At 56.4% G+C, this 15,139-nt stretch overlaps 2 protein-coding genes across 2 annotated transcripts in view; one reads left to right on the top strand and one right to left on the bottom strand.

The window, feature by feature from the left end:
- RSPH14 (radial spoke head 14 homolog) overlaps positions 1-15,139 on the bottom strand; it is a 77,889-nt gene that overhangs the window by 1,599 nt on the left and 61,151 nt on the right. Inside the window, exons 4-5 of the mRNA XM_047088258.1 lie at positions 2,928-3,153; positions 933-1,069 (exon numbers count right to left, since the gene is read on the bottom strand). Coding sequence (XP_046944214.1) covers positions 933-1,069; positions 2,928-3,153 — 363 coding nt within the window. The remainder of the gene's footprint in view (positions 1-932; positions 1,070-2,927; positions 3,154-15,139) is intronic.
- GNAZ (G protein subunit alpha z) overlaps positions 10,006-15,139 on the top strand; it is a 53,455-nt gene continuing 48,321 nt past the window's right edge. The window contains exon 1 of the mRNA XM_047088257.1: positions 10,006-10,175. The gene's annotated coding sequence lies outside the window, so the exon portion shown is untranslated. The remainder of the gene's footprint in view (positions 10,176-15,139) is intronic.

Here is a 15,139-nt window from a genome sequence, read left to right as displayed (position 1 = left end):
AGGGCTGGTACAGGCAATTGTGAGCATAGGGAAGGACAGACAGCTTTCAGAGGTCAAGTGGGATTACCCACCCTGGCCTCCAGGTGGGGAAACCAGCCCAGTAGCTCCTGTTAGCCCAGGGTTGGATAACTTAACATGGAAGCCTGACTGGCTGGGGTTCCCCAGGTGGGAGAGGTAATCTCATACTCTTATTTGCTGCCTACCCCACCCATTGAAAAAAGTAATTTTGGTAAAAAAAAAAAACAAAAAACACCATGAAGGGGTGCCTGGGTGGCTCAGTCAGTTAAGCGTCGACTTCGGCTCAAGTCATGATCTCACAGTTTGTGAGTTCGAGCCCCGCGTTGGGTTCTGTACTCTTCTCTGACAGAACCTGGAGCCTGCTTCAGATTCTGTGTCTCCCTCTCTCTCTGCCCCTGCCCCACTCACTCTCTGTTTCTGTCTCTCTCTCTCTCAAAAATAAATAAAGATTTAACAAATTTTTTTAAAAAACCCATGAAAGCAAGGCTCCAGTTGTTTGCCTAGGGCTCAGGATAACCAAATCAAGGACGGCAAACGACATAATTAATCCCAGAATCCAGGCTTACAAGCGTCCTGGGTTGGAGGTGGGAATTCCAGTCCCAGGGAACAGCCTGGCAGGAGGGGACAGAGGTCCTAATGGGAGTGACCAGGAGGGACCACAGGTAGGTGGCCCACTGTGGCCAGGAAGAAGAAGGAGGGTGGAGCCTCGGGCCCAAACTTGAAAGGACTTCAACAACAGGCTGGGAAAGTATTTTGGTGGGGCAGGGAGGGGACAGTAGGATGCTGAGCACAAAACGAGAGTTCTGGAAAGCCTGCAGGGACAGTCAGCATGCTGGAGGCTGCAGCGACCCCCCACTGCCCAGTAAGCTCCACCACCTACACAGGGGATGCACCTGGCCAGCAAGCTGCCTCACCTTGAGTTGTCACCGTGGCATACATGAGGGCCCCGGCGGCATTGGCCTGCACCTCCTCCACCCTGTCCTTCAGCAGGTGCACCAGGATGGGGATGACGTCATGCTGCCACACCTGGTTCTTGCCCTCCAGAGGGATGCTAGACCAGAGAGGGAACAACTATGTGGCTTCACTTTTGCAAGAGGAGGTGAGCAGGGCCCAGGACCACCCCAGGGGACACCAGAAAGACTTGTGTTGGGACTATCCCTGGTGGTCCAGGCTTAGCCAATGGGTACCAAGGCACCAGGGAGCACAGATTTGGGTCTCACCCCCCACACTCAGACAACCTGGGAGCATGGCCTGTGGCCACTGAAGGCAAAACCACAGAGGAGCCAGGGTGGGGTGGGTGATGGAGACTTGTCCTAAGGTATCACATGGAAAAAAAAAACCAGACATGTCCCCTCCAGCTCCAAAATGGGGAGTAGCAGGACCCAGGGGTGCAAACCACAGGGACACTCATTTTGACTCCATGTAAGAGCCAGAGCTACCAGGGATGGGCTCAGCCACACAAATAGCAGCAAGCTGCCAGGGAGACACCGGTAGAGAGCCACCCTCAGGAGAGAAGATGCTGTAAGTCACTTCTAATCCTGGCACTGTACAAAGCTGTGAAAATGTACATGATGGACTCCCCATGAGCTCCCCTTGGGAGCTTGATCAAAGATGCAGAGTCCTGAGGCCCGCCTGCAGGGGTCCCATGTGTTCGTTCATTCCCACAGCCAGGGCTGCCCGAGCACCTTGCAGGCCCTGGGGCCAGATGCTGAGGCCAGAGCAGGGTTGCTCCAGCTCAGCACCACTGATGTTGGGGCTGGATGGTTCTTGTGTCCCTTGCATTGTGGGATGCTCAACAGCATCCCTGGCTTCTACCCCCTCGATGCCAGGAGTGCCCCTTCTCCCCAACATTGGAACAACTAAAAATGTCTCCAGACAGTGCTGCCTGTCTCCTAGGGGACCAAAGCTCCCCCTGTTTTGAACCCCTAGTCCCAAGCAGCAAACAGAGCAAAGCCCTGTCCTCAGGAACTCCCCTTGGGGGTGACACACAAAACAGGAGGGAATAGTGCAAAGCACATGCAGGCTGGTGGAGGCTGCCAGTTTCCAGAGCAGGTATGGTCCTTAGAGGCTTCCCTGGAAGGGGACCTCTGAGCAAAGAGCAGATGGTGATGGGCCTGGGGTGGGGCCCCAGAATCTCCATGTTCATAAGCTCCCAGGGGTCTGGATCAAGGGCCACACTTGTAGAAACGATGGCCTGGGTTTCTACAGAGAATCCCAGATGGAGGGAAAGCCAGGCCTCAGGGAGGCAAGAGGTGTCAGGATGAAGGCAGGTGGCCATATCTAAGGCATGGACTTGGGGGGGGAACGAGGGACCACCCATCCTTGGGGAACATCTCTGTCCAGGCTCACACGCTGCCTCCCTACCGCCCTTCATCCCAGCTCTGAGGCTTTGTGCTCCCTCAGGCTCCAGGCCAGGATTTAGACTATGATTCTGTGTAACCCTGGGTCCCCTGTGCCTTCATTTCCTTACCTATAAACGGAGATACTCACCTTCCTTGGAGGAATGTCTAAATGTGCGGTCTGTAGGTAATGCCGGGCACATAGGGAACACTCAGTGACCCCTGTCACCACCAGTTCTCCTGTGCTTGTCCTACTCACAGGGAGGGGGTAAACAACCATCTCATGCTCCCCAGGACTGGGGGCTTCCTGGGATGCAGGACTGTGAGTGCTAAACCTAGGACACCCTCAGGCCAACAGGGCTGTGGCCACCCCAGGGGAGAGGGTCCTTCTCCCCCAGGGCACAAGCAGGCCAGGGGAAGCAGGCCCTGAGGTGGGCTCCCTGGACCTCCAGGGCAGGCTGGCTTGCTGCAGGGCTGGGGGCAGCTCAGTTGCCTTTTCTGAGCCTCAGCAGAAGCCCCAGGGCCGGCCACTCCCACCCTCCCTGCTCCATCCACTCGGGCCCGGCTCACCTGACCGCAATGAGTGTGCGGGCAGCTTTGCTGCGAATGTCATCGTTGGTGCTAAGGAGCTTCTGCTTCAGGAAGGGCACCACGTGGCTACCCAGTGCCTCGGTGGCATCCTCCGTCAGGCAGGCCGCCAGTGTGTCCAAGAGGAGCCCCTGGATCTCTTCCTCCTCCCTCTGCAGCTTCCACACGAGTGAGGGGATCAGGCCACTGTTGACAATGCCCTGGGCTCCTGCAGAACAGGAAAGGGCACTGAGTGTGGGCCAGCCCCCCTTACCCATTCTGGGCAGCAAGCAGGAGCCAGGAAAGTTCTGCAGAGCTGGTGAGGCAGAGGAGGTCTGCAAATGCCTCTGGCTCCTGGGCCCCTGAGCAGCTAGCAGGAGGCTATGGATGACAAGCCAGAGTGGGAACCACACAGCCCTGGAGAACCCCCAAAGGTGCCAGCCTTGTTGTCACCTGTAACTGGGGGGACATCAGTTACAGGTGTTCAACAGGTGTTCAGTAGCCTGAGAAGCAGCGGCCATCCTGTGTGAGCACAATAGCCATCCCTGCATGGCCAGGCATAGAAGCTTCCCTCCCTTCCCCACCCTGCACCAGAAGGAAGGAGGGGGGACCACCCAAACCCCTCCTTCCCACTTGAAACCTCTCTAAGCTGCTGGAAACCCCAGACCAGTCTGGCCAGCCCTTGGGGAAAGGGAAAAGAGCTTGCAATCAAGTCTGAGGTAGAAGCTAACAGGCTGGCATCTTATATACAAAAAGAGCTGTGCCTCCAACCCAAGATGACAGGAAGTCCATGGACTCTGGCCAAGGATGTCTAAAAAAACCCCCTCAGAAAGGGGAACTCCACATGGCAGCATGGCTGGGGCGCTGGGGCTGGAAGAAGTGGTGTGGTGAGCCTCCCCAAGGATGGACTCCACTTCCCTCCTTCCAGCTAGCTCCTCCTCCCTCCAGCAGATGTCTGGAGGGGAACCTGGAACCAGCCCGGGCGGCACCCCCAAGGGGCCTAACTCCCATGTGCCCAGAATTGCTCCCATAGCAGCCATTACTGGGAAGTGAGCAGGGCACTGATGGAAGGGCAGCCCACACTCTTCCCAGCCCACCTCCCAGCCCTCTTCCTGGCCTCCCCAGTGGCCCACACCACCCACCAAGAAGCCATATATAGCCCCCATGGAGGTGGCCACCAGCAACACCTCTCTCTTCGGCCTCCCCAGCTAAACCCTCTAATTTGCTCTAGAGAGACAAATAAACAGGTTAATTAGCCGAAAGGTCTCTAAGTGCCAATTAGCACCAGGGATTTCCTCTTTGAAGACATCACCCCAGCCTTCCTCCCTCACTTCCTGAGGATGTCAAATGGCAGGTGCCCCCAGGGTGAGGGGGCGGAGAGGCACAGATGCGTGTCCAGTGGCTCCCAGTTCCCCGGCCAGGTTCTCACTGGGGTGTCATGGTGGAAGAAGTAGGTCTGCCCTATTTGTTCTCAGGGCATTCATGACACAGGAAAAGCAGTTTCCCATTGCTTTAAGAGGACTAGGCTTTTTGGGGTGCCTGGGTGGCTCAGTTGGTTAACTTTCCAACTCTTGATTTCAGCTCAGGTCATGATCTCACAGTTCGTGAGATGGAGCCCCGCGTCGGGCTCTGTGCTGACAGTACGGAGTCTGCTTGAGATTCTCTCTCTCGACCCCTCCCCCACTTGCATGTATGCTCTCTCTCAAAATAAATACACGTTGTTGTTTTTTTTTTTTAAAGAGTACTAGGCTTTTTAAGATTTAATACACACGGATTTCCAAAAGTGCCTAGCTTGGACTCCTAAATATATCCAGCTGTGAGACTTTAGACAAGTTACTTAACTTCTCTGAGCCTGGTTTCCTCATTATTGAAACCAGCCTAGCTGGCAAGGAGTTGTGCAATGCCAATGGGTAGTGGGTGGGAACATGCTCTCTGTAAGGGACTATCATCATAAGCCCAAAACAGCTGGGCCTAGCATAATAAGGGACTCCACCATCACTGAGATCCACTAGAGGAGTGTGATACAAAAACAAAACCTGCACAGTCCCTGCCCTGCAGGAACACAGCCTCTGTCTCTCCCCTTCAGCCTCACCCTCCCCATCAGGGCACTGCCAGACCACACACCTGGCCTGCTCCAGGTCCATTTCCCACCTGCCATTTCCCAGGCACCTGCCCACAGGCTCCCTACCTGCCCCAGCCCTGGGTCCAACTCAGACACAACGTGACCCAGACAGCCCCTTCCTAGCTCACCATGGGGAGGTAACATTCGATATTTCAAGGATTTGGCTGGCTGGAAAGATTTTGCATAGAGGAAGAAAGTTCCTAGCTGGGGGACACCCAAGCAAAGGGCTGGGGATGAGGAATTTGTGCATCATCCCAATTTGGGGCCTGACTGGGGCCTCACTTGCACCTAGGCTTTCCAGGGACCCTCTCCTCCCAAAGGTGTTGTTGGGCACAGGCGGGGGTCGGGGGGGAGGGGGAAGGGCAGAGGAAGACAGTCCAAGTCCAACTGTTGGAGGTGATCACCTCCACTGCTCCCTCCCTTGGTGAGGAAACCAAGGCCCAGAGTGGCAACTCAAGTGCCCAAGATCACACAGCAGACAGGGGCAAAGCCAGGGCCCCAGGCATTTGTCTTGGGCTTCTGCTCCTAGAAATGCTGAGCACTGGGACCCCAGTTCATTCTGAGACAGAGGGAGAAGATTAAAAATAAAACGCGTGCCGGGTGTGTCTCTCTGCTCGTTCACTTTGCTTTTCAGCTAAAAGGAGAGTTGCAGGCCTGGCTATTTATAACTAACCCAGATCTGCAACGGCTTGTTCAAGTTGGGGCTGGGGGGTTGCACAGACCCCAAGGAAATAAACTGGAGAAACCCACTCAGCCCCGCCACAGCCTGAGAGTCAGCCAGAGGGGCTTGGGAGAGCAGGTCAAGCCGGGAGAAGAGTCAGACAGGAGGGTGCTGTTGCCTGCATCCAGAGACAAGCAAGATGCCACCACCCCCATCTTCGGGTAGTGGGGAGACCAATGGCACAATCTGCCCGGGACCAGTCGTGACGAGACAGGTTCATACTCGCATAGATGAGGAGTTCCAGCGTCCTAGGCACTCTGGGCATGCAGGAAGGTAGGCCCAGGGGAGCTGGCCCTCATGGGGCAGAAGGGCAAAGGCACGAGGCATGGGTGTATTTGGGGAAGGCCCCCAGTCTGGCATGGCTGGTGTGCCAGGACGGATTCAGTGACTGATGAGCCAGAAAGCTCCACCACTTGCTCTGGAACTGAAGGGACATGATGCCCAGGCACGGAATGCTCTGTGACTGAGTTTTGGTCATTTTCTGGAGATAGGTTGATACCACTTGGAGAGGCCACTCCTCAGCCATCTGTCCCTGCAGGATTGGTGAAGTCCAAGGCTTAATCACTAGGGCCCCCTTCCTCTTTTCACCACAGAGCCCCAAGCTGTTAACTCTTGGTCCTGTTTTCCTGGCTAGGAAGGACTGAGGATGGGGCACCAGCCCCAGCCCCCAGGGCATCTGCACCTCAGGGGGACCCACCTGTCCAGTGTTAGCCTCATGTGGCCCCCATGCCTTGAACTGCTGGCACACTGACCCCCAACTGTGCCCACCTTTGTTCATGAGGACACATCCCTGTCCTTAGCTTACTGGGCCTCTCAATAGCATATGATGTGGCTGACCCCATCTTACCTCTCAAGACACTCTTCCTGAGGCTCCAGGACCCTCTACTTGCTGGTTTCCCAGCTACCTCTCCCACTGGTCCTTCATGTGCTTAGCAAGCACCACCCTTCCTCCAGCACCTCTTCTCATGGGGGCCTCTTCCTTGGCCCCCACCCTCCCCACTCTGCCCCCCCTGCCAGGGCCAGCTCTTTGTCATGGCTGCAGCCACCACATGGCCCTCTCCTGACACACTCTGTCGCTCAGTGATGCTGCAGCCCTATGCTGAACTCAGCTTCATGCAGAATCTCTGCTTTCTTATTTTCTCTGGGATGAATAGTTGACATTTTTGTTATTTGATTCTGCATATTAAGACAACCTACACCATCTCAGGTGCCTGGGTGGCTCAGTCAGTTAAGCGTCTCTTGGTTTCGGTTCAGATCATGATCTCATGGTCATAGGATTGAGCCTCACATCAGGCTCCACGCTGGGTGTGGAGCCTGCTTGAGATTTCTCTCTCTCTCCCTCTACTGCTTGTTCTCTCTCTCTCTCTCTCTCTCTCTCTCAAAAAAAAAAAAATGGGGGCACCTGGGTGGCTCAGTAGGTTGAGCATCTGGCTCTTGGCTTCAGCTCAGGTCATGATGTCGCGGTTTGTGGGTTCAAGCCCCACACCTGGCCCTGCATTGACAGTGAGGAGCCTGATTGGGATTCTTTCTCTCCCTCTCTCTCAGCCCTTCCCCTGCTCATGCTCTCTCTTTCTCTCTCAAAATAAATAAATACACTTAAAACAATTTAAAAAAAAAATAAAGACATTAAAAGCTAGAGGCACCTGGGTGGCACAATTGAGGGTCCGACTCTTAATTTCAGTTCAGTCACGATCCCAGGGTCATGGGATCGAGCCCTGCATTGGGCTTTATGCTGAGCATGGAGCCTACTTAAGATTCCCCCCCTCTCTCTGCCCCTCTCCCCAACTCATGCTCTTTCTAAAATAAAATACATGAATAAACAAAAATTAAAAATTAAAACAAAATAAAAAGCTAATCTTAAAACTCTCCGGTGGTTCTTAGGTCAACATCCCCAATCTTGCATAAGGGCCACTGGCCCGGTTCGACTGTCCCCAGCTCCACTCCAGCTTTGTATTCTGGCACCCACACCTGCTTGCTGGCTCCAGCCATGCTGGTCTCCCATGGGTTCCTCCAATCATCATAGCTCCTTCACATCCAGCACATCCCCCACCTTGGAACATGCTTCTCTCCTGTCCTAGGTCACAGGCCACCTCCATTCTGCTGTCCCAGTGCCCAGTTCTCCCCCTGCATGTGTGCCCAGGGTTCTGGGGAGGGCTCTCCTCCGTGAGGCAAGAGTAATGGTGGATTACTGCCCCACAGACAGGGAGGTCCACAGGCAGGGTCGGGCCTGTCTAAATCCTAGAACTGTGTCTGTGCAGAGGAGGTCATCAACAAATAATTGCTGTATGAAGGATTACAATCATTAGTGGCCCCTAGGGTCAGGTGAGGGAGGTAGCAGCCAGCTCCACTGGGCTGCTTCATGGGCTAGCTCCGATCTCATGTCCGGACTGCTGTAGAGGGTCATCTACACTAACATCTAGTTTGCCTCTGCAAACAGCTCAATTCTGACCCCAGTCCTACAACAGAAACTGCCCTCACCCATCTCTAAACATTTGCCTACGTGCACTTCCCCTCAGAATCACTAAGGACAGTCTATTAGTGTCCCCTTTGACAGAAAAGGCTCATCCAGGTGAAATAACTCACCCAAGGGTGTACAGGCAACAGAGCTGGGTCTGTGCTTCACCCTCACCTCCTCTCACCTCTGATCCACATCAGGGCAGGGCCTGTGCCAATCGTCTTCCTGGTATCACATCCATTGGCCTCTGAGTGGTCCTGTGGGCAGGGGCCCAGCCTGATCCAGGCTGGGGGTTTGAGGGCATGCACCCAGAGGAGCCCCACAATTTTGGCCACCTTTAGTTCTCACTGACCACCTCCAGCCAGCGCTGTGCCAGGTCTAGGTTCACCTCGGGATGCCCATCACCAACATCTGTCCTGTCCCTGAGAGTCTGGGCAACTTCTTCACAGGTGGGCATGTCATGTCACAGGATATGTAGTCCAACAGTCTCCATCTCAAAAAGCAGAGGAAACATTCCCAGAAACGTTATGGGATAATGTTGCAATGCTACAGCGTCCAGCCTGCAGAATGGGACCCACGCCCCTGCCTTCAAACCACAAACCTGGACTGGGATGACCACCCAATCCGCCCTTGCCAATGATCAATTCCAGTGCTCCTGCCAGGTGTTGGGTGATCCTTGCAATGTGACCATGAGGGTGTAAATTGATAAGGAAGGTGTTCCTAGGACAATCTGCATTTCACCAGGGATGCTCTAGAATACACTAAGCTTCAAGTTACAATGATGGAAAAGACAAGGAGTGGCATTAATATCTTGGTTCTCTGGCCCAAGTCTTTTAAGCACAGGAGTGAGGGACTCCTGGCGTTGAGGCCCACAGATGGGCCTCCCCGGAAATTGAAAGAATTTGGCAGACTGGCTCAGGTACATTTTGCTGCCGGTTGGATGCCTTCTACCTTCCACAAGCTTCTAAAAGGCGGCGGGGGTCCTGGCCTTAACTGAGCTGGCTGGCTCCCTCCTGCCTCTCTGATCTAAGGGACACATCCTGGACCCTTCCTCCTCTCCTCCTTTTCCAGGCAACCTTCTATGGCCAGGATTGCCAGGGACCCTTTAAAAAGCCCCTTCACGCTGGGGTAGCAAGCAGCAAAGATGACTAATGTCCCTCCCATCGCTGCACTAACCTCATTGGTGTAAACCTTTAGGGTTTGAATAGCCTCATAGCCTTGCACACGTTCCAGCGGTTGGTCGCGACAATTCAGGGAAGCAGGTGCCACTAGCCCCACTTTGCAAAACAGGCTCAGAGAGGTCAGTTGGTTGCCCAAGGTGGCGGAGTTTAGTGCCAAGCTAGGTTCGAATACAAACTGGGGGAGGCGAGCGGGGGCCTGGGCCTTCCGCCACTCTTAAGCTCTGTCTCTGGCTCTTTGAGAAGCAGTCCTGCTAGCTCGGAGCCGTGCCTTCGCGCAACCAGGTCCCGGGGACGCCTGTGCGGGCAGCGCCAGCTCGTGCGGGACTGCGGCGCGCGCGGAGCCGTAGCTCCACCCCTGCCCGTTGCCATTGGGCCTCATATGCATCGGTCAGCCGCTCTTGCCCAATGGGAAGAGAGCCGGCGCTCGTGGCGGGGCGGTGGCGCCCAGCGCGTGGTCACCGGCGGGCGCGCGGCACCCCCGCCCGCGGTTGGCCTGGCAACGCGCTGCGCTCGCGGCTCCGCCCCCTGCCGGCGGCAGCGCTGCGCGGGGCGGGCGGACCCGCGGGCGGGCGGCGGGCGGCGGGCGGCGCGGGAGAGCGGGCGGAGGGAGCCTAGCCGGCCGGAGGGTGTGCGCCGCCCGCGGTCCGGTCACGTCCCCGCGCGGGTGCCGCCGCCCGCGTAGTGCGGAACGAGGGCGCCGCGGCCCGCGCTCGCCGCCCCGCCCCGCCCCACCCGGAGCAGCTCGGCCGATGCACCGTGCGGCGGCCCGGAGGTGAGTGAGCGGACCCGCGGCCGGGGCACACGCTGAACCTCGGGGGGCCGGGGACGCGACTGGGGCGTCCACCCCACCCCCACCCGGGGCCCCACCCGGGCCTTTGTGCTAGGGATCCGCCTGGGCGGGGGGCGCCGGGGAGCAGCGAAAGGGATGCCCGGCCGGGGTGGGGGGGACCAGGGTGGGGATGCCTGCGAGGTGGACAGGGGGAGACCACGGGCTGGGCAGGTGCTGGGAAGGGGCACCACTGGGCCGAGGAGCCGGCAGGAGGGGGTGGCCGCGGGCCCGGGAGGTGGGCAAGGGCTGCCGGGGATGCCGCGTCGCCCCCCCCCCCCCAAAAAAAAAAGCCGCCCGTGCGGAGCCGGGGCCAGGAGACCTGCCGGAGAGGCACTGAGGCGGGGTCTCCCTCCCAGGGGAGCGGGGAGGAGGCGACCCCGGGCCGCAGGAGCGCCGACCTGTGGCCTTGGCTGAAACGAAGGAGAGGGCCCCGGAGGCCTGGGCCCGGGGCCGAGTGGCTCGCAGTTTTCCGTCACCGGTCTTGCAGAGAGCAGGTTCTTTTGGAAGCATTTAGAGCAAGAGATGAGTATCGACCTGCTGCGATTGTGATATGTTCCTGGCTCAATATTTTTTTCCCTTAAAAGGTGGTGGGGGTGTTGGGGTGTTTGGGGGGAGGGGTGTGAGGGCCTCGGGGCTGGGGCTCCGTATCCTGCGGGAGATCCACGGGGGCTCTGCCTGCAGGGCGGTGCTGAGCCTGCCTTGGTGATGATGGCAGGACTCCGCCTAGGCCGAGAATTGAGGATCTCTGTTACAAGAGAGAAGAAGGCAGTGCGGAGACCAGGGTTCCCTAGAGTCCCTGTCTCAGGATGGAGGGACCCGCCTGGTAGGCGAGGTCTGCCTGTTTTGGTGAGGCATCCCAGCCCCCGATGGACTCCCTTCTGCCCAAGTGATTTCTCTGCTCTGGGGAGTGAGTCCTGCTGCCTTGGGCTCTGTCTAGAGGAGGCTCCTTGGCCAAATTCGATTAAACAAATATTTACTGAGCATTTGCTCCCCCAGAGCCTGGCGGTGAGGTAGGAGTGGACTAGGCCTGCCCTCCTGAGACCGACGCACCACCCCACAGGGGAGAAATGTCTCCCAACCCTGAGTGTGGGTGCCAGGGCCTCTGGAGGGACCTTAGAGATGAGGTCTGGGCTGGGGTCAGATGGGCCTGTGGGCAAAGTGACATTTGAACTGGAGCTTGAAGGACATGAGCACATATGGGGTGGGCATTGTGGGCAGAGGGAAGAAAGTGGAACAAACCACAGAGAGGGCACTCAGGCAGTTGGGTCTGGAAGGAGCACAGGATGTGCTTGGGAAGACATAGGTGGTGTGGCAGGAAAGGTGGATGAGAGGTGCACAGGAGCTAAAGGAGCTGGGGAAATGGAACATCCCACTGCTTGTTAGTTGTGGCTATTCCAGGTAGGCCACAGTTTCTTCATCTGTAAAAGGGAGTAGCTCTGTGACCTAGGAGCTGGGGAAATGGAACATCCCACTGCTTGTTAGTTGTGGCTATTCCAGGTAGGCCACAGTTTCTTCATCTGTAAAAGGGAGTAGCTCTGTGACCTAGGAGCTGGGGTGGGCTTGGGGAAGAGCTTGAAAGACTCTGGGGTCTCCTTGCAGCCTAGACTGCCCTTCCAGGCACCTTGTCTCATGGGCAAGGCCAGGGTACTGGGTCACCAACAGCCTGGCCCCCTTCCTAGCCAGGATGGAGAATGATATTTAGTTGGAGACTCTGCCCCTTTGGGGCGTGGATGTTTGTGAACTGTAACAGGGAGGCTTGGGAGTCTCCATTTAGGGGCTGATTGAATGGGAAGGCCTGGCCATGTTCAGTTGAAGTGGTGTGCCTTCAATGTTCCTCGTGCTCCAGGGACAAGACACTGGCATTTGGTTTAAAACTCTTGTGTGTCCCTCTAACAGACGTTGATTTTCTGAGACAGGAGGCAAATAAGACATAGTCCCTCCTCCTTGGAAGGCCAGTGTCACTTTCTGCCCTAGATCTGCTCACTTGCTCATACCCGGGGATGTTTTCGCTCTCCCTCTGAAGGGGCTGTTTGTTACTCATGTATGTGGCATTCCCCCCCCCCCAAACTCCTAACACACACTCACTTTCAGCTTTTGGCTGAAGCCCATGTTGCTGCAGTGAGAGCAGGGCCTGCCTGCCCTCATAGGGGTGCAGATTATGCCAAGAGGGAGGGATAGAACCAGTTCACTCTTGTGCCTGTTGCCAGGCCACATTCTGACTCGGGCAGGAGTCTGTGGGATGCTAGATTTGGGATATGGAATGGATTCTTCTCTCTGTGCCCAACCTCTCAGCTCTTTTGTTTCGTGGAGTCTCAGGAATTCCTTGGTCCAGATCTCAGAAGCTTCTAGGGTGATTTCAGGAACTTCTGGGTAACCAGGTGGACTTGGCAAGAGCCCCTGTAAGAGGCCCCTGCCTAGAGTCCCTGTAAGAGGCCAGTGGGATGGACGACTGAATGGTGGGAGGGCTGGCCTGAGACTCGGGGTGTGGCCTGAACAGCGTGTTTTTCTGTGTGTTTTTCTCATGCATACATACATGTGATGGCAGTGTGTGCCGTGCCTTCCGCCCCTGGATGTGAGGATGAGGCAGCCCTATCCTGTCTCTTGCTAGCACTCGGAAGACCTAAAATGCTGTGTGGGTATAGGATGTTCTCACTGCTGCTGACCATGGCTGGGCTTGCAAGAACTCTGGAAGAAGAAGATTAGCATACTGCTCTCCCACAACCCCAGGAAGGAAACCTGGGGTAACTGAGCCTCCAGACACAGGCCTGCAGGCGCTGTGGTTGGCAGGAAAGAGGGCAAAAGGAAATGGATAGGGGCATCATGGCAAATGCTGAGGATCAGCCCCAGAGCAGTGGCCGGACAGCTTAGGCAGACCGGGGATTGACGTGGAAAGGCCCAGATGCCCCAAAGCAGGTTCGGGGGGCCCTCCAGTTGAGGCCTCCAAAGACCTGGGTCAGGCCCTGGCCCTATCATCCCTGGCCCAACCCTGTGCTGACTGAGCTTCTTTGTCTTCATCCATAAACAGAGCCAAGAGTTCCCTGCCCTGTCCCTATCCCTGCATGGGACCTCCCCGTGTGTCTGGCCCCTTACACGCATCCACACTGGCAGGGAAGATGCTCGCGGTAGTGAACTGACAGGGACTAACCACAGGGACCATCTGATGGCTCCTGGAGCACATGGGAGATGTCAGCCCTCCGTACAAAGCCCGAGGAAACAGAAATGGTTCGCACATTCATTCATTCCTTTGGCTAATATTTACCAGAACCTGCCGAGTACTAGGCACTGTGCCAGGCACAGGGATATGGCAAGGAGCAGGACAGATGCAGCGTCTGCTCTCATGGTGCTCACAGTAGTCTCAGAGAGGCTGACACAACACCTGGGTAACTGAATTCCAGGTAAGGTAGGTGCTGTGAAGAGAACCAAATTAAATGGGAGGGGGATGGGAGAGGGTCAGGGGGTCCCTTTGCATGGAGGGGCCATTGGCACAGTGCCATGGAGAGTGACGGGTGAGTCATGACTGACAAGGAAGAGCACCAGGAAAGAGGGTGGCAGGTGCATAGGCACTGAGGCTGACCCACTTCTGCTGCTGGAGGCCTCACCAGAAAGCCAGGTAGCCAGAGCCCAGTAGGGTAGGGTGGTTTACGGAGGAGGTCAGGCAGGCCCTAGTGAGGCAGGAAGAGGAGAGAAAGCTTGGAGAAGAGGAGATACTCAAACTAATTCTGCTGTTAAAAGACCTGTGTGGTTGATGGACATGGGGGCAAGACGGGGGGGGGGGGGGCGTGAGGGGCTGTTACAGCAGTCAGGGGCAGGAGGCTGCTGACCCAGTGCAGTGGGAGCAGTAGGGGTCATGAGAAGTGGTTGGATGGGGTTTATTTTAAAGAGGACCTAATGATGGACGGGAAGCATGGACAGCTGGAGGGATGGCAGTGGCATTGGCAGAGAAGGAAGATGCGGACTCCTTCATGAGAGGTAGGAAATTGGAAATTAGGTTAGACCTGGTAGACATGGACACATGTGGCGGTCAGAGGGGCGAGCGAGGCTGGGGGTAGAAACCCGGAGTCCTTGGCACCAGGTGTATGGGAAGCCAGGGACTGGCCAAGGTCACTTGAGGATCAAGGGTAGGTGGGACCAGAGGGGCTGGGTCAGGCCTCAGGGCCTTCACCTCTCAGAGCATGAGCCGAGAAGGAGCTTCCAGAAAAGAGATTGAGAAGGATTGACCAGCAAGTGAGGTGGGAGCACAATCATGATGGCCACGTGGAGTGGAGTGGAGTGGCCACGTGGAGTGGATGAAGACTGTGGAAGAGGGTGTTCTCAGGAGAGCGGGGCCTCTGAGGCAAACCCTGAGGTATGCGTGGAGTGCATGGGGACTGAGCAACAGGGGTAGGACCAGCTATATGATTTGTGGGCCCTTGGTAAAAGTTATTAAACATTTCAAGACAGTAGAGCATTACACGAGGCATGGGGCCCTGACTGACTGCCCAAGTGCTTGCCCATGAAGCCTGGTTATGACACTGGGAGGGCAATTCCACGGGCCTGCCACCATGTTCCCCCTTCTCCCTTGGGCAGTTGGGCACACGGGCTGTGTTTGGCACTTGGGGCCACTAGGGTCAGTCGGAGCCAGCCTGCAAGCCTCACTCTGGCCTCCTGTGAGTGTTGCTTCCTCCCCCTCTGTCCCTTAACCTCGGGAGGGAGGCACGGTTCAAGGGCTGAGGGCTGGGCAGTCCTGTTGGCACGCAGTTGGCTTCATACAACAATGGCTTCCTTGAGTTCATCCCTTTTCCAAAGGAACCTGGTATATCACAGAGTTTTGAGTTATTTGCTTCTAAATTAAGGTATAACTCTCTTTTAGAGACATCCCTGGAGAATCCATCAAAAAGTGCTAAGAAGCGAGACTGTTAGAAACCACG

The sequence above is a fragment of the Lynx rufus genome, unplaced genomic scaffold (genome assembly GCF_022079265.1).
Source record: "Lynx rufus isolate CCGP_SWC_20201006 ecotype Redwood Valley unplaced genomic scaffold, mLynRuf1.p SCAF_24, whole genome shotgun sequence".
NCBI lineage: Eukaryota > Metazoa > Chordata > Mammalia > Carnivora > Felidae > Lynx > Lynx rufus.
The sequence above is the reverse complement of the archived record's forward strand: the minus strand, read 5'-3'. Positions and strand labels throughout refer to the sequence as shown.